The following is a 26,241-nucleotide window of genomic DNA, read 5'->3' on the forward strand; positions in this document are numbered from 1 at the left end:
TGTCTTTAGGGGATGTGTTGGTGACAGTATCTCTTTGTGATGAAGCTAGCCAATGGCCACTCTCAAGCGGGGCCATACAGTAATAACCAATCAAGACCTGGGGTATCATAATATGATATTGTCATATAATTTAAATATTATATCAACGCTTTTTTCGGAGTACGTGTGTGTGTGTAAGATAAAATCTGAGATGATTATAACCGGGAATGTCATGTTGAGAATTTATTATTCGCAAATGCGGATTCTTGCGTAAAATTATTATTTTTCAGATTTTTTTTTTAAATTGAATATTTGTTTTTTTATCTCTCGTGTTCTTTTTTGATTATTTTCTTGTTATAATTGAAAAAGATAGAAATCAAAATTTACACTTTAACATCGAAAAAAGGGTAGAATTTTTCTTCTTGTTTTTATTTTCTAAAATTTTTGTGTTTGCATGTGTTGCTTTAGTGCCTGCTCAAGCTAGAATGGTGTTGACAACTTGGCTATTTTTCTAACTAGATCAGGCCTTTTTCTTGGCCATTCGGATGGGAAAAATACCCATCTATAGTTCGTTTCAGGTTAACTTTGCAGTGAAGAGAAAGGTAGAGAGTGTATTCCTTCGCCGCAAAATATAGTTCCCATACATCGGAGGTTTACGGTGATCCTTTATGCAGAATATTTCAATTTTTTCTATGGTTTTGAAAAAAAATACTGAAAAAATATCGTTTTGAACCGATGTTTAATCGTTTAAAATTTTTAAATTAGAAAAAATATTGGTTACCATTTTAAAACCGAGCGCACCCAGGCTCTGTCGCTACTGCGATATAAGCTCATTGATCGTGGGCGCTCCGGATAGAACTCAGACCGGTATACTGGCTGGAAAAGATAACCCTGCCAGACAACACTCCCGGGGCACCCACCCCACCTCCCGGCCACATCACCACTCGGCAAAGTCAGGGTGGTATTGCAAGTACTACTCCTCTTCCGTCTCGACATCCGTGACAAGGCTCCGTTGCCATCGTCCCACTGCACCCGAAGAGAAGCCACCCCAATCGTCCCCCCCCCCCGAGAACATTGATTGTGCAAATGAGAGAACAATATTGTAACAACCAATACTAAATCGTGCCCCGCTTATGCACGTACGACATAACTGTTCAATAGTTTAGTTTAGAACCGAGCACGCCAGGCTCTGTTACTTTTGCGATAACAATTCAATAGTTACGAAGTACGAAAGCCTGGATAACCAAGCGGAGATTGAGATGTAGTACGGAAAGAAAATTCACATTCCTCTGTGTGGGGAGTCGAACCACCAATCTCTCACTGTCCGGGAGAGTGTTCTAACCAAAAAACTACAGAGGACAGACATTTTCATTCCTTAGAGCATATGTATGAATGCTGAACGGGACTGCACGTGGATTTTCTTTCCGAACTACATCTCGATCTCCGCTTGGTGACTTTCGTACTTCGTATGAACAGAGGAGAGTGACATCGTTTCTCTCTATCAATTCAATAGCGCCTGTGGGCCTATCTGCTTCTTTTCCCTGAGGAGTTACGTGCGGGTGCGATAGTCATGGTTACAATTGTCCAAGAGTCGTGCAGAAAAATGCACGTGTGTTACATCAAGACAGGTACAATACCAATTCGTTCGCTGCTTATGCATGTACGACAAAAAAAAAAAATTCAATAGTTGGTCCCACAGCACCAAATGTGGGCCACAATATGCCTCTTTTTTTTCCACGTATTTTCAACGAAGCCAACTTGACTTATATTCTTCAAATCAACGATTAAAATTACCTTTCCAACTCAGAAATTACATTACTATAATTACGAATACATACACTAGACAATTCATTTATCACACATCTTTTTTTCTTTTTAATTCACTGAAATTTGAAGTGGCGCTTCATTTCCGTGATTGGCCACTTTTTTGTGATTTCAGCACGAGTTGGCGTTTTTGTCATCATTTTTGGCGATAATTAGCAATGTCCCGTATTTTGAAGCTCAAATATGGTTAGTTTGAGTACACACCTACATTAGAACTCCTTGATACACTTATTATGGAGGCGTCTTAACCTACATTTTTTGTTGGAATCACCACTGAGATATAAGGGGCCATTCAAGTATTACGTAAACAGATTTTCAGCCATTTTTGACCCTCCCCCCCTCTCTTGTCAGCAAAACACTGAACCCCCCCATTTCCCTCTGTCAGCAAAATTTCGTCAGCAGCTTAGAATATTTCATATCTTCAATACGGGGTGGTTGATGACGTAAGCAACCTTCAAACGCTTCCCCCCCCCCTGTCATCGAAAGTCATCAATTCCAAAATTCCCCCCCCCCCTTTCTCCCTTGAAGCTGACGTCATACTTGAATGACCCCTAAGTAATGAAAGTTTGTTGTGGTTGGAATGCGGAAATGTTTGCATTTTTTTTTCAGAGAAAATATGGTCAATTCATAAATATCCTATATAATTGTAAAGAAATATGGTCAGCAGAGTATTTGTGATGATATATTGATCATATAGGTAGCAGACCCTCAAGCTTTCGAACTGAACTAGGAAAGTATGTTTTTAAATAAATGGACAGAAAAATTAGCATTGTCCACACATATTGATCTAACACCGTAAAAAGTCGGCCGTATCGTCGGGTGTTGATCGACAGATGATGAGCGATCATCGTCTGACGAATGATGCTGAACGTCCCTGCAACAAATGCGACTCGAACAGCTTGAAATGCGTGTTCAGCGCGATCCGCGGATGTCCCGTGTTGGACGGCAGCCACGCAGTGAAGGTCTTCCACTTGTCGCCGCTGGAGCATGTGTGCGGCGATTGTCACGCCTGCGTCAAGGACTCCGCCGAGTACAGGCTGTTCGAAAGGGAGTGGACCAAAGTGTCGAAAACGAAACCCTCCGTGACGCTCTACATGGCTTCGGAGTTGATCCCTTACTGGGTCAAATGCAATCTCTGCGGCAAGTGGAGGGAGTTGCACTGCCGCGTTCCCCTCTTCCCGCCTGATTTCGATGCCTTCGAGTGCTCCAACGCCGGCGTCATCACGGGCTGCGACCCCTGCAAGATAGCCCAGGACCACACCGTGGAAGTCTTGAGGCGGACTCCGAACATGATCAGCGACATGACGCACAAGCCGCTCCTCCATAACTTCCCTGGCATGAACCTGCTGAACAGCTGGGACTTCGAAGCCGTCGGGGTGTATCCCATCCTCAGCAGCGAGTGCCACATGCTGCCCCAGATGAACCCGTTCTGCAGGGGCCTCAGCAGGAACGTCGCAGTGTATGTCAACCCGAATGAAGTGCTTGACGCCAGAGAGGAAGCGCTGAACGCCCAGACTTTCGGTCACAAGCCTACCTTCTTGGGACTGCGTAACCTGATTGTTTCGGTGTATTACTATACGGCTGATCAGACCTACACGATCGAAAAGGTGTCGAGATATGTGTGTTGCCGCGGGCTCGCCAGAGTCCACCTGTGCTGGATGATTGAGAAGTATTTCACGTTTCTGACTGCGAGGAGTGTGATAAACTACGGGTGTCCAGCTCGCATGGAACTGCCTATTATTTCTAACATACCTGATGTGATAGTTATCGGGGGAGGCATCGCTGGATTGGTTGCTGCGAAGCATTTTCATAACATGGGTATAAGTTATGTTGTGCTTGAGGCTTCCAAGAGAGCTGGCGGAAGAATATGGGATGACGGTCCTTTCTACAAAGGAGCTCAAGCATTGAACGTATTTAAAAATATGTGTAACCCGTTGATCATCATGTGTCATTCGGCCAATGATTGCTTGGAGATGCTGAGCATACCCTCCGATCCCAGGATAATCAATTTGAGTTCTAAGTCCATTGTTCCCACCGAGTGCTTGCATAGTATGGCCTGTCAGTTGAGAGGCACGTTGAAGGCAGCTGTCGCCTTTGCTCAGAAAGGCCCGATAAAAAATTTGGTCGTCGGAGATATTTTGCTGAAGAAATTATTCCCGAAGGGCGATTCTCCTCTTGCAAGCATCATTAGAGATTACCAAAGAGTATATTGCCATCAGTTGGGTTTCATGTTGAAGACCAATAATGAAGACACGGCCGTGTTTGACCTGCTGCTGAGACTGTATGAGATTTCTGCGAGGACTAATATCGTCCAACATTCTCTTAAACATTTTGTGTTACCGAAAGCTTACGAAGAAGACCTGCATGTCATAGGAGGTCTGAATCGTTTCATTGATAAGTTCAAAGAGGGATTGATGATCAAATACGACACAAAAGTGGAACAGATAGAATATAAAAGTGGAGAAGGTGTTAGAATCAATTGTCGGGGAGATTCTCTGGTTGCTCAAAAGGCTCTAATTACAGTCCCTATCCCGATACTACGCGGCAAAATAGAATTCAAACCAAAGTTGCCGGACTTTAAAACAGAGAGCTTGAGAAAGTTGGGTGATATTCGGTTTGAGAAAGTCATATTGAATTTTGAAGTCAAATTTTGGGACACACCGAATGACGGGCATCGTAAGCGCGCCATCATCAGCGAGAATCCGGATGAATATTTGGGTCCATTTACTATTTTCGTAGATATCACAGAAACGATGACTAACAAAATGCCTACATTAGTCACGTTCATAACAAAGTCCAACGAAGATGAAGTGAAAGGGAAAACGGATGGCGAAATCGTTCTGCTGTGTTTACGTGGGTTGAAAAAAATTTTCCCCAATGCTGTCCCGCCTTCCCAGTACTGTGTCACCCATTGGTCAGAAGACCCAAACTTTCTAACATCCGGCACTTTTCAGAGACAAGGATCCACGCCCAAAGCATTTGATGATGTGGCAGAGCCGATCGGCGGAACACTTTTCTTTGCCGGAGAGGGGACTTTTCGGGACATGCCAAACACGCTTTTTGGTGCTGTCATGAGCGGTTTGAGAGACGCTGTGAGAATAACCGATTTGTTGAGGCCGTCGCCAATTTCGTGACACATGCTTATACTAACAAGTGTTGTAAAATATGTACAAAAATATTTGCCAATTTCATGTTACCCGTTTTCACATCTGCCAATGGTGCACAATAAATAACTTGTTGAACTTGTATTTGACAAAATGTTTGTCTTTTACCTTCAAATTATCAACTCACAGAAAACTGTGCAACTACAGCAGAAGGAGTTCTATAAATGCTCACTTCCTACCCCTCCCCACCAGTTTTAATACCAAAAACTGCTCCTATTTATATTTTGTGATCTCTTGGTACTGGTCAGTACTTTATACATTAATGCTGAAGTGGGCAACTTCGCAAAGTGACCCTGCCAGTGCCCGAAATTTGGTCTTTTGACAGAAACCTATACATCCTTATAATTTCGGGGGTCATTGGCATATTTTTTTACGTGGTAATTATAGCAATTTAAAATTAGCCGCAGCAACCCTAATGACCAAAGGAATCTGAATATCGATAGCTTGGTGATTCATATATAGGAGTGTGTCAAAGCATGAAATTTGGACATTGGCTGGATCAACTGTGCCGGCCAGTTTGCGAAGCTGCCAACTTCTGCCTTAGGCAGGCCTATATATATATATAAAGTATACATAATGTGAATGTTTATCACACACGTATTGTACTGTACTGTTTTATGTACGCCACCTAGAGAAAAAGACTTGCCTTGGCATATGTTTTATAGTATACTAGCTATAATACCCGGCGCTGACCGGGTTTTCTTCAATGAGGCTGTTTGGATCAAGTGATATCTCCCTCTTTCTTTGAGGGAAATGCAAACCGTGTGTAAGTTAACCAATATGGCGACTTCCTGTTCGACTCGTGAGAGAAACAAATCTAGATTTAAAGATACATAGAAACAAATATTTTTTTTCCCTTTTTTTTAAGGGGGCGCTAGGTATTTCGATCCCCCTCCCGAACTTCAAGTTATCTGTTTCTGATTCCAAAAATGCTTAAAGCTGTGGAATTTATTCTATGTACTTTACGGACCCATAATTGATTTTAAAACAACCTAAACTATATCAATTTATGCAGTTGAATAATAAAAAGACAATACGGAGAACTGAATTTTCATGCTTGAGAAGATGTAAATAAAAAGTTGAAATCAATGTTATTTTGCATGGATATCCAACTCAAAAGTACGTCCGTCAAATTACTTCATATTTAATCTTCTGGGCTTCGTATATCTCTAAGCGAACTCAATATTTCAAAAATGGAGTATTTAATACAATTTTTAAAATTATTGATGTGACAGAAAACACCAAATTTTCGCATTTCTACAGTAAAATTGGCAATTTTAACACTGATTTCTATGAGGATCACCCTTTTCCTGACCCTCAAAGTGATGATTACGACGTCTATTCAAAAAGCCTGATTACTGAGAGTATTGAAAATGTTGGGAAGCATTATAAAGGCATAAATTAATATAGTAATAGGATTAGAGTAATCCTGTAAATCAAACCATTGTAAAGGCATAAAACACGTCTGAAGCACATTGCTAGGGAACCACTTTAACCAAAGTAAACGTTCCGAAAGTGATTGTTGAGGCCAAAAACCATTGTTGCCCGACAGTTTTTTGTCCGTTTGGGGTATTTTCCCTACTCTGACGAAATTTTTAAGTAGCCTATCGTTCAAGTCGGGTCCCATTTGGTATATATGCAAAATTTGACGACAATCGATCTAAAATTGGAGATTCGAATAGAGAACATACACACACAGACAGAAAATCAATTTTATATATATAGATAAAAGCCAGATGTAAAACCTGTCAAAGCCCGTTTTCAATGAAAAATCATGAACATAATCTTGTCATACTTCCTGCCGCTAAATTAATTGATAATAAAAAATTTAGTTAATATAATTAATTTACAAATTGATTAACCACCATCATAGGCGCAGCAACCTAGGGGCTGAGGTCATTTGAGGTCCCCCCCAATAAATTTTGTGTAGGGGCCGAGCTCCAATACTTTCTGAAAAAACAATGCAATGCACCTTCCCTCGCTTGCGTACACACTCGAGTCCCGTATATGCGGGACAACCAGAAACTTTTTCAGCCCTTCCAATGTTTTCTTCATGTCTGTGCCTCTGACCACCATGATTATGCTAATTAACTTCAATTAAGTTACTCCGAACAATAAATAGTCGATTCCTGTTTTAAGCGACACCATTATAACAAAAAAAAAAATCCCATTTTAACAAAAACTTTTCTTATCCCCTTCTTAATGGAAATTCCATAACTCTGTTGTATATAACGAAGTGATTTCTCCTGTCTATTAGAGTTCGTTACAACAGGATTCGATTGTAAAAGCATCGTTTTTTTTCAATGAACCAAATGTATTACTTCCTAATGCTTATTAATAATTTTTTAACCAATGAAAATAATTTGATAATTAAAGGTACCTTAATTATAATTTATTTTTTTGACAATTATAATTATCTCCCGCAACAATCACATCAGGGGCGTAGCCAGAAATTTCGTTCGGGGGAGGGGACCACTTTCATTTTGGGGGGGGACCAAAGTGACAGAACAATGGATTTGGCCATCTTTTTTCGGTCATTTTCTCACATTTCGGGGGGGGGGGACCAGACCCCCAAGTCCCCCCCCCCCTCGCTACGCCCTTGAATCACATCATGAACCCCCCAAATCTATACTTAATTAGCATTAATGTAATTGGCAAATGATGGTTAATTTATTAGTTAATTATACTTTGTAAAAAATTATAATTACTTAACCATTAATTATTAATAAATTATGATAATTATTCATTTTAACTTCATTAATAACAAGCTTTTACTGTTCGAGGTAGTCAACTCTGAACAGCATAAACTTCATAGCGGCCGTTCAAGTTTTTACATCAGCAAATTCAACCCATCCTCTAATTCGTATAAGATAAACCCTTGGCCCACGGGTCAAATATGGTCACAAATCCAGTACACTTCAGCGATCCACATAGCACTTAAGCGGCCCGGACACATTTCCAGATCACTTGGGTACGCGTAATATTTAGAGATCGCTAAAGTGGCTCTGCAGGCGATTTATCAATAGCGAGAATGTTAGTTCAGGTTGTTGCCCACAAACTATCGTAAAAAAGTTTTTTCTCATTTCTGGCACATCGAGTAAGATGCCATTAAGAATATTTCATATTTTCATAAAGGGTGTGGTTGATGGCGTAAACATTATCCAACTCTCCCTCTTGTCATCAAACTGGAAACCCCCATCGATGCTGACATAATACTTGAATGACCCCATATAAATTAAATGATAATTATTTACTTAGCATCAGGAACAAATAAGTTCATGAGTGTTAATGAATTATTTTCATCATTAAATAATTAATAATCTACAGGTTCGTGATGGTTAATTGATGCATTGAAAGCGGGGCTTTGACTTGGTTAAAGTCAGAGACAGAAGCGTATATTGGTCTTTCGACAACTCGTCTTGCTATAACCTAGGTTTCGCCAGTTTTTGGGCTTTAACTGTGATGTGACGTGCGCTCATTCCTTAAGCGAGGTTGTGGCGAGTTCGGCAATTTTTTTCTGTCACCAACAGATTACCTTGAGGCTTTGTCAGAAATTTCTCGTTGTTGACGAGAATGCTTCTCAAGCCAACTCTGTACCCTTATCTATTAGCACCATTTTCAGTTCTTATCACCGGTATTGTTATTGTGAATTTTTGAATATTTTTTCTCCCATTTTGCAGTCAGATGAAAAGAAAAAACGCTTCAGTGTTGTACATAAGTCTGTGTGATACTAGCAAAAGGTACCATGGTTTCTTACCGCAGAAGCAGAACGTGACAAAAACTGTGACCACTCACATCGTAGACAGCGCCGTCTTAAATTGCATGGCCCAGGGAACCTAAAGAAACTAGAAGTAGTTGAATTTTTCAGGAATTTGCCAGGTGGGGCCTCGGGAAAAATCACTTGGCCCAAGGGTGCCCATTATGCTCTTAAGACGGCCCTGGTCGTAGAACAATCAGTGCTGCTGGAAGAATCTGAAGAAAAGCCTATTATAGTCGACACTCGTTATAACGACCATTCCACTACAACGACTGGCAGGATAAGGCCTGAATGAAGTCCTCACTTAAGAAATATTCTATATATTTTTCCTTTCGATATAATGTCAGTTTCCAACGGAATGATGGGGGAGGTTTGTTATAACGAGCGTCAACTGTATACGTGAATTTTTACCAATAGACCAGATACATCCCACCTTATATCTTTTATAGATCCCAAAGTGTTAGTTGGCGCCTTATCCGTTTGTGCAATGCAAAACATTCTGCTTTGGGAGAATCTGTGCCCCCAGCTCAAGGTTCCAGATATAGATTATTTATAAATTTTTTCTTCATTACAAATTTAGTTTCGATAAATTCCATTTAATAAGTAGAAAGGGTCTTGCTCTTGGAATAAGGAGAGGGGAGGGTGGGTCACGAGCAAAAAAATATTGCTGAAAAAAGGCCAAGGGCTGAAAAAGGTTAAAAAACGCTTCACTAGACACTACAAAGGAAGAGAACCTTTCTTTACAGCTGGTGCGCACCGAATGGGACCATACATGGACAGTCAGAATTAACTCAGGATGTGGGTCCGATTCTCCCTAAGAGACAGTTGAATTTTCATTCCCGAATTCGTCTTCGCATCGGCCAGCTGTTTGTTGAACCCTTTATATGAATAGGGGAGAGCAACAGCAATCGTGAACTTTGGCTTGAGTTAGGTCAAGTAGCAGTTTCATGGGAAGAAGGGCAATTGCCAGGGGGATAGAGAAAGAAAACCCCACACTAAAATAAAACTTCATAAAACATGGCTCTCGACCACCCCGGGATTACAAAGCTCCTCTCTGGAAAAAAAAATTACCATTTCCCCCCCCCCCCCACTCCACACAGTCTCTCTAGAATCGCCCTTGGTTAGGTCTGGCTGTTCCATGTACAGTTCTGTTCAGCATACACACACAAGCTCTAAGGAAAAAGGTTCGTTCCTTTTGTAGCATAGTGGTTTAGCACACTCATCCGGCAAGTGAGAGCATGTGGATTCGATTTCCTGCACAGGTAGTTGAATTTTCTTTCCTAAATTCATCTTCGCTATATGGTATTAGTAAGCTAAAGCTGGTGTTGGTTAGTGCAGAATACAGTCTGCGCTTGTTATAACGAACACCCCATGTTATAGCTACTACTCCATTACAAAAATCGCCAGGAAAAGTTCCAAATGTTTTCTTATATAGACTGATATATACGTTTTCCTTCCGATATAATGACCTCTGCGGAAAACGTTGGGGGGGGGGGAACGTTATAACAAGCGTTGACTGTACCTTATCCTCCTTAAATCTAATTCTGAAGCTGCTCCTTTCAGACTTGGTCGGTTTTCTTATAGGGCTTCTTGGGTGTTTTAAAAGACTTATCTTCAAATTTTGAGCAGTGTTTCGAACGAATTAAACAATTTCCCATAGGAAAAATCACGTTTCCGCTAACAAATGCAATTCCGGAATGGATCATCTTTGTTAGCCGAGGTATCACTATATATGAGGCAATCACACTCGACATTGTTTTCAAACAATATCAAGAACATACATACATACAACACTGGGAAACAGATACTTTCCTGGATATTATATGCCGAGGTGAGCCCGGAAAGATAAGTCATTTGGTCTCTTCTGGGACTCGAACCAAAGCCCTCTTGCGAACCGGGCAAGCATGCTACCATAAACTTCAACAACTTTGGCCATATTGCTATATATTGCAATTTACTGCCATTAATGAGATGGGTTGGAAATGAACGTGCTGTTTTTTTCTATCGGTGGTCACCTCAAGCTCATTTTCGCCGAGAGACAGCGCCTTCTTTTCCAACCCATCTCATTAACATCATTACCACCACTAACACCATCTACACCACTGGAGATATGACCCTGCCTTCCTTATTTCACGCACTGTGGAACGAGGCAATGAAGTAGAGGCATCAGTAGCCTCTCTTAATTTCAGCAAATGGCCCCCAGGTGGGATGGTAGAAATGAGATAAACAGCTTTTTCCCTGAAGTTAAGAGAGGCTACTAACGCCTCTACTTCAGCGTCTTGCATTGAAATAACGAAGGTAGGGTTCCGTGTAACGCAACAGAGATAAGAATAACAGCATGATTCCCAGGTTTGCAAGAGGGCCTGGTTTCGAGTATGTTTCCTTGATATATGAGGTTGAAAAAAAGCTGTCTATCTATACACGTCTTTTTCCATAAAGCTCCATTTTCGACATCAATGTTGGCAATATTTAGGAAAATTGAAATGAACAAAGCGCAGCAAAAGAAAAGAAAAACATTCCTAAATATTTTATTTTCCAAAATTTATGCTGATTTCCAAGAGATGGAGCTGTATAATGTGCCGAATTATATTACTATTATTAGAAACATCCGACACACGTTTTTTTCCCTCAAGAGGAAGGAAAAAGTCATTCATGTCAGGAAATTAGTCACTGATCGGCGGTTATCGGGACAGCCAAGCCTTGGGATTAGTTTTGACTGTGGGAAAAAAAAGGTTGTAGCTTTAATCACAAATAAGAATAACAAGGTGCTGTCATCAAGTGATCAAACTACTGGTTCTCAACCTTTAGAAGCTCGCGGCCCGGTTTTATTAGGCTGCAACTAGGCTGAAGCAGATGGGTCTGGTGCCCCCTGGACCCGAGGGGGCACCGAATTCACCCTTCAACTCAGGGGTTCTTGACTTTTTCAGCTGCAACCCAAAATCAGCAACAATATCAGCTTCGAAATCAATGAAACTGTTAGTTTTTCACAAGATTATTGAAACAAGTGAAGAAATAGGTGCATTTATAACAAGACAGTAAGTGGATTTGTATGACTCATTTCATCTCTGACTTTAAGTAGATTCGAATGACCTACCGCTGAAGCCCCTGCGACCAAAGTTTTGGTTGGGACCCATAATTTAAGGATCACTGCTTTAACTGATTCTTCTACATTACAAGGGGGTTACCAAAATGAGTGATACTTCTCTGGCTGAAGAAGAATCTAGCTGCGGTCCTGCCTGGTCATACACTCAACCCTATAAGAAGTAATTGGGGAAAATGAAACGGTGAATCACCCATGGCCCAACACCTGGCTGCGACTTGGAGGTTGAGAAACAGTGGTCTAAACCATGCCAATTTGACCCAATGATTGGCTGTTACTGGAAAAAAAGATATTCAAGGATAAACCTAGTTGAAACACTGTTAATCGTACACCTGTAACCATTCATTCCTTATCACTCAAATGGATCATTAATGATAGAGCGTTTTCACTGTTTCCTTGGCATCCATCCCTCAGCTTCATAACGAATGTTAGCTAGGTAAGTTAATTTCCAAAATTTCACTGCCACACAAGAGTGCAGCTGCTGCGATAATTTCCAACGGACTAGGCATAACAGATCCAACATTTATAGTGCGGGACAATTTTCTTGCAGAGAAGAGAATTTTGACAAGTGATCCAAGAGAGGACAATAATTGCTGGAAACACTCCAACTCGATCCAGTACATATACAATTAACGAGTATGAGACGTGCTAGAAAAACTTGTGACAACTGAGTAGCTTTCGTGCATAAAAACTTTGGGTGTTCAAGCAGACAACTGTTCACTGTATAAAGCTAATTTTTCGGTGATGTTGAAGGAATTGATGGGAATCATAATAAACATAATCTGTGATACAAGATTTGTGTCATGTAACGAATTTCAGGAACGAATGAACCCAGGACATGGTGGGGGGGAATTCCTAGAGTATCGCAGATTCTCAATTCGCATGATGATTTTTAATGTCATGCAAAAATAAATCATTCCGACAGATTTCTCGACAAGTGGTATCGCTTGTGATTCATCAAGTGACCTTGCTCGTAGAATGTCATATCACACAAATCACAACCGTAGGCGAAGCCGACCGTGTGCCTCGCTGCTCTGTGTTTGTTTAAGCTCCACAAGTCAGGAAACCCGCGCTTGCAGATTTGACACCTGAACTTTCCGTCGTTCACATGCCTCATCCTATTGTGCTCGTATAGGCAGAATCTGTCTTGGAAAGTTTCATCACAAAATTTACACTTATTGATGTCGCTCAAATCGTGCATCACCTTTTTGTGATACGTCAAATTGTTTTTCTTGGAGAACACTCGGCCACAAAGTTCGCAGGTACAATGTTCTACGTGGTTGTTCCTCTTGTGTTCTAGCCAGTCACTCTTGAGCGAGAAAGACTCGTCGCACAGGTCGCACTGCAACCTCTTGGAATGGTTGCTCTCGTGCCTGGTCATGTTATACTTATCGTTGAATGACTGATTGCAGATTCCGCATTTGTAAGGCTTCTCACCAGAATGGATCTTCTTTTTGTGGTTGATCATGCGAGACAACCAAGGGAACTTCCGGTTGCAGATATCGCACTTGAATGGCTTCGGCCTAGAATGGATTCTAATGTGGCACACTAAATAGGATAGTTTCGAGTAAGTTTTATGACAGATCTCACATTTGAAGGAAGTAGGAGAGGGTTCCTTTTTGATTTCAGCGGGGACGAATTTCTCGTCAAGCAACTCTTTGGTACAATATGAATGATTATTTTGCTGCTTTGCGTCCTCAGTGTCGGAGTGAGGTTCACACTTGATTTCACACAATTTCTTTGGAACCTTCTCTTGGATCGCTGACTTGCCTATACTCAACGCCACTCCAGAGCTGTCCACATTTGGCTTTTCCTCATCATCCAAAAGTAATTGATCGTCGATGCAATCATCAGGAACATTCTCGATAGTTATTTCATCTGAATATAAATCCGAATTACTAGAAGACTGTTCCGGGGAACTAACTTCGATTTTCACTATAAAAGGCGATTTGCACGTTGAGCTCTGTTGTGGTTTTATCTCTTCATCGGGTTCAAGTTTAGTTTTGATGAAGTCGAGCACGGAGCAATCAGTCAGGAAAGAAACGTCCGGTAGAGGGTCCTCGTCAGAGTTGCTCGACAGCCACGACGTCATCGAAGAAAAATTGCTCGAAGATGCCATGGTTTCTTTCCTCGTTTTCATGCCTCTAATCAATCCTGAAGAACCAGGCTGCTTGATGTGACAGATTTTGATTGCCTAAAGAAGCGGCAGATAGAGTCACCTTGCTCCTTTGATGAACACCGATCTCCTCCCTTCATACTGCAATGAATTAATAACAGAGAATAAATAAACGAACATTTTGCAAACAAGAATCTAATTTTCATAGCATTAGGAAACGCAAAACACATGGCAAATATAGTTATTAAAGGGGTTGCGCGTGCATTACAACCCTTCAGAAAGTAGCCAAAAATGACACCCTCTAACTAGACACTCGTTTCGCTCCATCATCATCAGCTCTAACGATAAAAGATTATTTTCTGTATATTTTCTTTCCTGGCAGAAAGTTCCTGAAAAGCGGCAGCCTCGTTTTCTTTGTTTACATATTAACGAAGGGGGGAAAGATTGTGCGGAGTTGCTATAGATGTTTTTGTACTTCTCTTCAGCAATTCCAGGCTTTAAGCCTGTTCTATCAAAAATTCGCTTGCATTTAATTTTTTTCATTAACACAAAAATTTATACATTGTGTGATACGATTCTATTCCTATGCCATTCGTTTGGTTCTACAGGAACAAATTGGGGAGGACGCGACATGTAATACATTGACCGCTTGCCTGTCCGCGAGCCCACGTTTATGTCACAAAATGGTCACTTTTAAATGACATTTGTCACAAGATTTTCGTTTTTAGGCCATAACAATATAGCCCTTATGGGTAACTTTTGACACCAAATCACCACATTGGTCCCAAAAAACGGCTGAAATCAAACAATGCTCACTTATCGAGTTCCCCCTTTTGACATATAAAGGACATTTTTTCATCACAAAATGGTCACCATCTGACCAGTTTTGACACTAAATGGTTACTTTCATCAATCTTTGGCAACTTTTGACACTAAATGGTCACTCTTTCATCACAGTATATCACAGTACCAATGTACATCATGTACATTCGCCATTTTTGATACTAAATGGTTGCTCTTTGGCTACTTTTTGGTCACTCTTAGACCACTTTCAACACAAAAAAAAAAGTGATTCTCTCGCACAAATGCCAAAAAAAGGTCACTTTTCCAGTTAATTTGCAGGTTTTCTCAAAAACTGTTGCACAGAACACCCTGAGGAACACCCTGCTACTCGACCTTCTCTGGCTTTGATGGCAGCAGATATTCTTCTAGGAATGGACTCTGCACGTTGCTAAGACCATTGAGGAGGAATATTACCCCATGCTCATGAAATGGCAGCTGTTAATTCCCTCAGATTAGAGAAGGTGGTGTTTCAGAGCTTTTAACAGACATTCAACCTTGTCCCACAAATACTCAATTGGGTTGAGATTGGGTGACGGAGAGGGGGGGCATCAAAGTGATTGAAACTCTGAATCGTGTCCCTCTTCTAACCAATCTGAGATAATTCCAGCCCCGTGGGAGGGTGCATCATCCTGTTGGAAAGGTCATCAGCACGTGCTCAGCAACGACGTGAAGGTAAGCGCTGGCAGTGGCAGATTTTCCCAAAGGAAATGAGGGACCAAGAGTATACCAGAAAAATGCTCCCCAGATAGTGATTCGGCCGCCACCAGCTTGAATAGTTCTCATGTCACGTGCCGTATCCATGGCTTCGTGCCACTTGTGCCACACATGGATCCTGCCATCAACGCCATGGGGAAAAAACTTGAATCATCAGATTAGACAACCTTCTTCCGTTCATCAAGTGTCACAATTTCGGCATTCTCTAGCCCCCAAAAGATGCTTTCTTCGGAGATGCTTTCTTTGGTTTTGCAGCGAAATCAAAGGGACTCTTGTCGGTCGCTGGCTATTAAAACCGATTCGTTTTAAGATCCGTCCTGTAGAGCATATGGATATATGCTTTGCGATGATCCTGAGTTGTATTGCACTACAATTTGTAGCATTTGCAGCTCTTCTGTTGCAGCACACAGTCACCCCTGGCACGAGTTGAAGTTTGAGTGAAAGGTGAGGTTCCTAATTTTTTGGCCACTGAGTGCATATTGGATCAAGTATGATATTTTTGCAATGCATTTTCATTTAGATGCCTTCATAAATGCATGTACAGATGGTCGCAAGCAAAGTGAGGGAAAAATCTTTTTTTTCCTTCCGTTTCTGCAGCGTTTTCGAGGGTTGGTCCAAAAAATATTCAAACTGTATTTGTGATCTTTTTTTAATTTTCAGTTTGGCAGGGACGAGTGGGGAGAAAAGATAATTTTTACTGCAATTAGGTGTTCATTTCAAATAATGACTGCCCCGTTATTTGCATGACAAATTCCTCGCGACTGGAAAATTGCCGCCTAATTTTTTCAGTGTATAGTGACTGGATTGAAGTCTGAAGACAGCACAAAATTACTAGAAGTTACGTCAAAGTGTCTGCTAGCATGAAAAGGGTGTACGTGATATCAGGTCCAATACATTATTTTGGACCGACTTTGTTGTGGGGGGGATGAAATGCTGGGCATCCATGAAATTTTTGCTGCCACCAAAATTCTTTTTTGGTTTTTGTCAAGATCTTTCTTTCCTTCTTTCTTTGAAACCAAGCAAAACTCAGGTCTATCGCCATAGGCAATTTACTACAGAGTGGGTTTCACCTAACAGTCTGAGCGCATACCCAGTGTTGTGTCTGATTTTTCTATGCTGCCATCTATATTTCAGAAGTGAAGTGCAATGATTGAATATTTGCACCATTTGTAGGATTGTTGCTGTCTGTGGCTAGACTTTTTAATGGGGTGACCAGCTCGCATTCTCGCCTTGAAGTTGGGAATGACAGAAAACCAACTTCTGCACTAACTGTGGCCCCAGTGGGGTTTTGACCCAGGACCTAGTGATGAGAGTCCATCACTGACCACTCAACTGCTGTAACATTATCAGGTTTAATTCTAAATTAATTACGTGGGAGATCATTTTTCCTTCAGGCATGTTCGGCTATCCAACCTCTGGCCCCATTCTGTCCCGTTAGTCAGAAGAATATCGGAGAGAGGATAGAACATCCCTGGGGCCTAAAGGAAGAACAATCTCTCATGCAATCAATTTAGAATTAAACCTTATAATGTTACGCCACCACAGCATTGTCAAGAACGAGTGCTATTATTACTGTCGGTATCTTTCGAACATGCCGATTAATTCTCGAGATAGGTGTTCCCAGCTGCGAGCTAATGTAGATTTTGGCAGTCTGGCTCCCTGTACCATTCAAAATGTGTACCCCGTCCCTCCCGCAAAATACAAATACAAGGCCACAACAGGCAAAATTCCCAAGGTGGATGAGAAAAAGCATGACTTAGCATATGCTAACTTTGGAGAATTAGAATTACAGAGGTTTTTACGCAGATCCAAATTCTGTATAAAAATTAATATAAAAGGGATTTTTAGGAAAATAATGTGGGGAATTTTTATTAATGAAGGGATTTTCCCCTTGTGTAAAAACATGACATTGTACTAAAACATCACCCAAGAGCGCTAAGGCGCCAACCAGTAAGTTAAATTACCCGTCTTTACTATTTTGCAATCAAATCACGCCAAAAAAAAAAAAAAAATGTCATCGGCTCCAAACAGGGACATACAGACTCAACAGGACACAGTGTCAAAGCAAATACAAGTCATTTCACCAATTTTGAATGTCACAAGGTCGAACTGACGCTGGCTGTTTGGCAAACTTTGTCTTTTCTCCCCTTCTGAAAATGAAATACTTTCTTTGCTATTTGATGCAATGGTGTGACAATTTACATTACGCTTGTGATGTCATTTCGGAGGATTAAAAATGAAAGCATGTCTTTCTTCCAAGTAAATTCTTTGGGAATAATTTTTCCTTAAAATTGGGGATTTTTTTTCTAAAATCATGGCCAAAAATTGGGCAACGTCAGAATTGTTTTGGGATTCCTGGAGATAGAGTAGAAATCCGGGAGACTTGGCAGCTACGGCATAATTTACCATTATTGGTGATACCATTATTTTTCTTTTCTTAGCAAAGGAGCAACTATATGAATGCCCACTGCACTCAGGGCTGCAACTAGGTATGAGCTGGCAGGTCTGGTACCCCGGGCACCTGACCAGAGTGGGTGCAAATTTCAGTGTTTAGCCTCTTCAACATTACAAGGGAAACCAAGCAACTAGTTGCAGCCCTGACTGCACTGCCTGGTAACACAGTGGCAGATTTACGGCTTTGCTACCAATGGGATTGACCACCAATTGCTAAAATTTACCGACCTGGACCATAGCCCCTCCTGTAAATACGCCTCTGTGGTCAACTTGTAAAATATTAAAGTTGTAGTTCCCTTTCTGTTAAGTTCCGTTTAGAGGAATATGGATGAGGTGCATGTCTGGTTTAGTAGCAGTCCACTTTAAGAGTTGCTACTATAAATTAAAAAATTAACTCTGTCATTCAAGACCAGTACCTAGTCTTCAGCCCCCTACCTTTCCCCCAGTAATTTTTAACTACCAAAAAGAGTGAACTGGGCATCCTTCCAGTGTCCAGGGAACAAGATCCCTGCCAACCCAGGTCCATCATGCCCCGGGAGGCCCTTGAGTGAAGCTTATAAAATGTGTGAGTTCTGTTCATAACTTTCAACAGTAAGCATGTAAATTGTGAGCAGGCATTTCTAAGCAGGTAGGGGCCCTCAGAAAAATCACTTTACCTGAGTGCCCACGATTTCCTTAGATGGCCCTGCCCTCACCTAGTTGCGGTTGTGTTAATTAATCTAGTTGCGGTAAATTATGCAAATTTACTTGGAGATGAACAAAAATAAAATTAATGTTGTACTTTAGCTACCAATTTAATTACATAAATTACGAGTCATTTTCTCATATAGATAGGGCTATGATACATGAGCCCACCCAAGCCCTCGTGGGAATGAGAGTTTGCATCATGATTATTTGAGAGGGCAGTAACTTCAACCCCACAGAGGCTCAATTACATTGGGTGAGTTTACTAGCTACTTGCCGATACCGAAGAGTCATTCTGTGTTATTACAATTTATCACGCAAACTCACCGCTCGTTCTGCTTGTGCAAGGAAAGTTGAAGGGTAGGCTACTTTTTTTTTTTACTACTCACAGGTGTTTTTGTTGTCTCGGGTGGAATATGGGTGTGGCTACTTTTTTACCTCTCAGCAAAAGATACGCAAAAAGGGAAATAAAACAAGTAGCTCGCTCAACTAGTGAGCGATTTTACTATACATAGTCCTGTGTAATCGAAATTTGTTGTGCTGCAGTTGAAACCGGTTCCCTTGCCAGCTACTTTACTCGCGGAAAACAGCTAGTAAACTCTCCTCAATGTAATTGAGCCTCAACTAGGAACCCCAGGCTATCACTTGGACATGGTCCCCACAAGGGTGGGGCTGTCAAAGCTCCAGCCCTAGTGGGACCAAAGACGATTCCCATAATTTTTTGTTTTTTTTTACGCTATAAATTCACAAAGAAGAGCAAATTAAAAGTGTGGTTTTAGGGAGGACATGGTCTTAGAACTTGTATTTGATAACACGACACCAGCGGCTTTGTGTTATAAATACTCGAAAAGACATTTTATAAAATAAATTTTATTTATTGAGATTGAATTGATGAAATAAAATACCTTGAAATGATACCTCGAGAAAGATGAAACGGGGGGGGGGAGAAGTGTTGCTCTATACTTCACTTATGTTCGCTCTAGACTAGAATAATAAGAGTGATTCTGACCAACGGAGGTCACTATTTAACGTCATCGGGATCGAAAGTTTGCGATACTTTCCCCTCCTAACGTCAACATACCTAGCAATACTCAGAAGTTAACAACGTTGGAACAAAAACCGCACGAACCAATATCGTCGTAAAAGATGCGAGATTTCCGGATGACTTTACGATTTTGATCGTGGTTCAGATGTGAGAGAGAGAGTACAAATGACGCCACTTTTTGAACCGTATGGCCTTATATCTCTATAGAAAAACGTGGGAATCCTAGGAGGTTTTCTATGCCGCGTGCAACGTGAATCACCCATCGCGACACGCCGTCCACCAAGCAGTATGAAGCCGGGTTTTCCTAGGAGCAGGTTTCCTGTGCCGCACGATCCGTCCACCCACCAATAAGAAAATCAGTATGACTGTTTTCCTACAGAGCGCAACGCGGCTCACGACAGCGCTTTACGTCGGGCGTTATTGGCTGACTGCTTCTGGAGGAGTCAAATGCGTCGTGCGCCACGCGTTTCACTGATTTTCCCTTCATATATTTTTGTTGTTTTCTTTCCCTTCTCTTTAAACCGGAGCATGCAGACGACAGCGTAACTGATGCCAAATCCATATACTACAATATATAGTTCTTCTACCACGAGATGAGATTTGGCTACGGAACGTCATGTCACGTCAAACGATTCCATTTTATCCCAGAAGGACATGCAATCGTGAAAGCTCAGTCACTGATGAACTTTTCTCGATGTGCAATCGTTTTACCAAAAAAAAAAATTGAATAAAATCATCCGACGTGACATGACGCAGCGAAAATTCATCTCGTGGTCGGAGGACTATACTTCTGTGTCACACACACACGTCCGTCACGGCTCCCGCCCAGTGCCGTCTTAACGCATGGGCCCACCGGGGCCCGGCCGCCTCAAGAGAAGAGGGGCCTCATAAAAATGAAATCCAGTTGAAATTTTCTAGGATTTACCAGATAGGGCCTCCGAAAAACCACTTGGCCCGGGGGTCCATGATACTCTTAAGACGGCCCTGCTCCCGCCTCGTCTCAGATGAAAAAGATGTTGCCTCTGCTAGCCTTTTGATTCACACTCATCAGGCGCAGTGAAGAATCCAACTCGTCAGTCTGATTACCGTCATGTTTCGGTTAAATTGCGAGGACATTTTTGACAAATCGGACGACCTCCCTGCAGTGCCGTCTTAACGCATGGGCCCACCCGGGTACCTCAGGAGAAGAGGGGCCTCACAAAAATGAGATCCGGTTGAAATTTTCTAGGATTTACCAGGTAGGGCCTCCGAAAAACCACTTGGCCCGGGGGCACATGATACTCTCAGGGGACGGCCCTGCCTCCCTGGATTTCGAGATTTCCATATTTCGAGTCGAATTTATGTTTTTGTTTATTTCTAACTCCTATGCTCACTAACTTGCTCATTTACTGCTCATTCACTACTTCCGTGCTCACAGAATTGCTATTTCAATAGTTCTGTGCTCACTTGCTCACCAAATCGATCATTCAATAGTTCTGTGTTCACTTGGTCACCAACGTGCTCACTCACTACTTCTGTGCTCACCAGCTTGATCATTCACTACATCTGTGTTCACTTGCTCACCAAACTGCTCATTCACGACTTCCGTGATCACCAAATTGCTCATTCAATAGTTTTGTGCTCACCAAATTGCTCATTAAATATTTCTATGCTCACTAATTTGCTCATTCACTACTTCTGTGCTCACTAACTTACTCATTCGATAGTTCTGTGCTCACTATATAGTGAGCTACTAACTTGCATTCACTATAGTGAGTACAGAACCAGCGAATGAGCAAGTTAATTCACCACTTTTGTGCTCACTTGCTCAGCAAATTTTTTATTCACTAGTTCTGTGCTTACTAATTGCCCATTCACTAGTTATGTGCTTACTAACTTGCTCATTCGATACTTCTGCGCTCACTAACTTGCTCATTAACTACTTCTGTGTTCACTTGCACACCAAATTGCTCATTCACTACTTCTCTGCTCACTAACTTGCTCATTCACTAATTCCGTGCTCACTTGTTCACCAAATCGATCATTCAATAGTTCTATGCTCACTAACTTGCTCATTCACTACTTCTGTGCTCACTAACTTACTCATTCACTAATTCCGTGCTCACTTGTTCACCAAATCGATCATTCAATAGTTCTATGCTCACTAACTTACTCATTCACTACTTTTGTGTTCACTGACTTGCTCATTCACTATTGCTGTGTTCACTTGGTCACCAACGTGCTCATTCACTATTGCTGTGTTCACTTGGTCACCAACGTGCTCATTTACTACTTTTGTGTTCACTGATTTGCTCATTCACTATTGCTGTGTTCACTTGGTCACCAACGTGCTCATTTACTACTTTTGTGTTCACTGACTTGCTCATTCACTATTTCTGTGTTCACTTGCTCACCAACGTGCTCATTTACTACTTCCGTGTTCACCAGAAGCTAGCTCATTCACTGCTTCCGTGTTCACTTGCTCACCAAATTGCTCATTCACTACTACTGTGCTCACATGCTCACCAAATTGCTCATTCACTACTACTGTGCTCACTACTTCCGTGCTCATCAAATTGCTCATTCAATAGTTCTATGCTCACTAATTTGCTCATTCAATAGTTCTATGCTCACTAACTTGTTCATTCACACTTCTGTGCTCGCTAACTTTCTCATTCACTACTTTTGTGTTAACTAACTTTCTCATTCACTACTTTTGTGTTAACTAACTTGCCCATTCACTATTTCTGTGTTCACTTGCTCACCAAATTGCTCATTCACTACTACTGTGCTCACTAAATTACTCATTCACTACTAAATTGCTCATTCATTATTCTTTCCAACTGGGCCGTAACTAGGATGTTCGCCGCCCCTACAACTTTGAAATTCGCTAATTTTATCACAGTTTTTTTGTTCCTAACTAAAAAATTTGCTGCCTCCCTTTAGTTTCGGCCCTAATGTAAGTATCGTATTGTAGGTCTGCGGAAAGACAGGCTAGCATTCCACTTCAAAGTTGAAAAACCTCAGAAAACCAACTTCAGCCGACCATCACTCAGGGCCGTCTTAAGAGCATCGGGGGGGGGGGGGCGGCCCGGGCCAACTGATTTTTCTGAGGCCCTACCTGGCAAACTCTCGAGAATTTCAACCAGTTATTTTTGTAAGGCTCCCTTCTTCTCTTGAGGGCCGTGTCCGGGTAGGCCTATGCGTTAAGACGACACTGCCACCGCTGCAGGCCGGAACTACGGCTTTCTCGGGCGCGCGTGTGTGTGGGGGGGAAGTGAAACTGAATTTTGCTGTCCCCTCAATTTGAAAAATAGTTTTGTAATAAAGTGCTTCTTTTCCCATTATCTTTTGGAGTAAAAGTCATCATTTATATTATGAATTAATTTTTTTTTTAATGTACAAAACATTGCACCATGATACTTAATACTTACAATTGAAATAAGTTAAATGGAATAATCGGAGCAAAACAACACACACAAAATTATTAACAGTAAATAAAAAACACAAAAAATATAAACTGTAACGTGACAGAAAGTAATAGAAACAAATGATTTTGGTTGTACCCAAAAAGTCACATTGCGAGTTTTTTTTTGCAGCAAATATGTTAATGATCTTGTTACAGTCGACTGAAGCAGCTCGTAGGGTCCAGTCGGCGGCGATGGATGCGTAGGCTCCCGCTGATTTGGTTAGTCCACCTGATGACGAGGCAAGGGTGTTCAGGAACGGTAGATTAGTCTAACGAAGTAGATCGATATAATGAGTCTATCTGACAACTCAGCATAGGTAACTTCTGGTGGAGGTGGTCCTCAAAGAAGAGAGAGTTCTAACCATGTTTTTTCAGAGATCTCGTCAATGACTTGGCAGATCGCTTCTAGGGATGGAGAACTCCTAACATACCAGCAGCCAAGGGCGTAGCCAGGGGGGGGGGGGGACTTGGGGGGTCTGGTCCCCCCCCCGAAATGTGAGAAAATGACCGAAAAAAGGGAAAAAGATGGCCAAATCCATTGTTCTGTCACTTTGGTCCCCCCCCCCCGAAATGAAAGTGGTCCCCCCCGAACGAAATTTCTGGCTACGCCCCTGCCAGCAGCACTCACGCTCAGCGAATTCACAAATGCTGGAACTATGCCTTCTTAGACAAGTTAAAGCACTCCAAGCGCCGTCCAGGCCAATTTGCATAGTAGGAAGAATTTCCCTCTGCATACTAGTGCAGCGGCGTAGCCGAAAAACATGTCCGTTGACGTAAGGAGGATGACGTCACCCCCAGGAGACGTACAATCTAGGATCAGAGATCGTCGCAATATACATGTTCTATTTTCTGGATACGGAGTCTACTATCAGTCGCCAGAATTTAGTATCTTCGTGAGCGGAGGCCTTTAAAATTAACCCCTCCGCGTACAAGCTGTTGGTGATAGATTTGAATGTATTAGACGTGTAGGCGATATATACGGTAGCCTTGTTCGAACGTCAAAAAAGATTAAAAGAAAGGATAAAAAGCAATAAGGGTGGGGAGGAACAGTGGAGACAGTAGATAATTAGATAAGAGAAATGAATTTACCTTGAACAGGACCTTGCTTTTTTGCCCTCACCTACACGTCTCTTTCTCACTCGCCCCACGTACAGTAAGTAATAGAAAGATTAGTTATGAGAACGATACATTGTATATGCGTGGAGGGGAAACAGTCAGCTGGAATGAATTTATTCTACGCATTTGGATGAAATATTACATTCGGACATCCCTAATCGTAAAGGGGTTATAGATGACTATATTTCCCCAAAAGAAACACGGGAACCAATTATCTCCAAAAATGCTGCCAAAAGCACGCAAAGTTTTAATCACGGGGGAACCAACAATGGCGGAAAATGAAGTACTATTGTAACGAATCTATTTTCCCAGTATGGATATTTTTACTAACTCTCTGTGGCCTTACAGCACCTAATGCGTTTTGTTTGTTTATACGTTGTTAAAGAAGGTGAGAAGAGAAAATCTATCTTCCGAGAGAAGAGAACGTGAGTTGGAATGTGGCTTCCGTTCTGTACGGTTGTCTGTTTTGAGTGTGCTTCGAAATAAAGGCTTCTTCTTTAAGTTCCGCAGTTTCGTGCTTTAATTGGACACCCCTCCAATATCAAGGGTTTAGAAATATTCCGCCATCTCCCGGAAAAGAGACGCACCTTCAACGCGACGTCCCCTTATAAAACTGGCGCCCAACGTCGTGGCTCGAACTCAAGGCAGTACGAAACGGACATTCGATCTCAACTGTGAGGTTCCTGATAGCTCCTAAAATCGAAATGGCGTACTTGGCCAAAGGTAAGAAACGTGATTTGATCCTACTCGCTCTAGAATTAGGAGAGGAAGTTCCGAATGATTCGCGTGTAGTAGATCTCAAGCATATAATAACAAAGTCCTCCGGTTATGAGGAAGAATTCGTGAAAGCCCTGCTGGCTACTATTATCGGAGAAAGAGAGGGAGAAGAAGAACGAGCTAGAATAGTTGAGGAAAGAGCTAGAATCGACGAAGAAAAAGAACGATCTAGAATAGCTGAGGAACAATCTAGGATCGCCGAAGAAAAGGAACGAGAACGTTCGTTTGAACTTGAAAAGATGCGGTTGCAGCTTGAGTTTCAACGACTCTCACAACCGGCAGAAGAGCCATCCGTCGCTCTCATCCATCAGCCCAAGTTCGATGTGAAGAGGTTGATCCCGAATTTCAATCCGAATGAAGATGATATGTCGCTATTCCTAAAGTTGTTTGAAAGACAGCTAAAATTCTTGAAAGTGGAGAAGGTGAACTGGGTTGCGTATCTGCTGGGAGTTTTGCCGAATGAAGTTGCTAAGCTCATTGCTCGAGAACCTGAAGATAAGGCCCATGATTACGACCACATCCGGGAGGTTCTCTTACGTCGTTTCAAGCTGAGTGCGGAAAGGTTCCGGCAGCTCTTCTCTACTCACAGAAAAGCACCTGAAAGTACCTGGAAGGACTATCACTTTGAGATCCAAAGTTACTTTGAAGGCTGGCTGTCCGAACTGAACATTGGAAACTTTGACGAGCTGAAAGATTTGATGATTTCGGATCAGATGAAGAAGAGGATCCCACCTGAAGTTAAAGAACATTTTCTGGATGTTTGGAGCGAGTGGGCTACCCCTGAAGAGATCGTGGAGAAGCTGGATGCTTATGATAACCTTCGAAACAAAAAGAGCGAGATCCAATGTGAGAGGAAGAAGTTGCAGTCAAAGCAACATGAACCCCTTAGGTCCCCAGTGCGACAAAGAGACTTTCATTCTAATCAACGTGCGAATCCGGAATCGGAAGATGCAGGACGTCATCCTGTCTTAAGATGTTATGGTTGCGGGGAACCTGGTGTTACCAAGTCCCGATGCCGAACGTGTAATCCTCCAACGGATAGACCAGGACCCAGTGTCAACGCTTTGGAGTTATACAGTTTATCATCCCATCCTAATACGGAATCGAAAGATGACAGTAGCAGTCATATCCTAAGATGTTACGGGTGCGGAGAACCTGGTGTCGTCAAGTCCCGATGTCGAACGTGCAATCCTGCCACGAACACCCCAGAAGTTAGTGTC

At 41.9% G+C, this 26,241-nt stretch overlaps 2 protein-coding genes across 3 annotated transcripts; one reads left to right on the forward strand and one right to left on the reverse strand.

The window, feature by feature from the left end:
- Positions 1–2,636: 2,636 nt before the first annotated feature.
- LOC149067743 (lysine-specific histone demethylase 2-like) lies at positions 2,637–4,937 on the forward strand. The gene has a single exon (XM_089252360.1). The coding sequence runs from the start codon at positions 2,637–2,639 to the stop codon at positions 4,935–4,937; it is 2,301 nt and encodes a 766-aa protein (XP_089108486.1).
- Positions 4,938–11,235: 6,298 nt separating this feature from the next.
- Positions 11,236–19,724, reverse strand: LOC149067744 (uncharacterized). 2 transcript variants are annotated; one of them, XM_089252096.1, is made up of 3 exons: positions 19,541–19,715; positions 17,582–17,647; positions 11,236–14,081 (listed from the first exon to the last, which is right to left on the reverse strand). In XM_089252096.1, exon 3 carries the CDS (start codon positions 13,962–13,964, stop codon positions 12,738–12,740), a length of 1,227 nt encoding a protein of 408 aa, XP_089108222.1. In that variant the 5' UTR covers positions 13,965–14,081; positions 17,582–17,647; positions 19,541–19,715; the 3' UTR covers positions 11,236–12,737. The 2 variants fall into 2 exon arrangements, with proteins under 2 accessions (XP_089108222.1, XP_089108223.1); XM_089252097.1 differs by lacking the exon at positions 17,582–17,647 and having other exon boundaries at positions 19,541–19,724.
- Between the last annotated feature and the right edge of the window lie 6,517 nt (positions 19,725–26,241).

The sequence above is a fragment of the Pholcus phalangioides genome, unplaced genomic scaffold (assembly GCF_987345545.1).
Source record: "Pholcus phalangioides strain wild (caught in Gottingen) unplaced genomic scaffold, Ppha-v1.0 ptg000028l_1, whole genome shotgun sequence".
NCBI lineage: Eukaryota > Metazoa > Arthropoda > Arachnida > Araneae > Pholcidae > Pholcus > Pholcus phalangioides.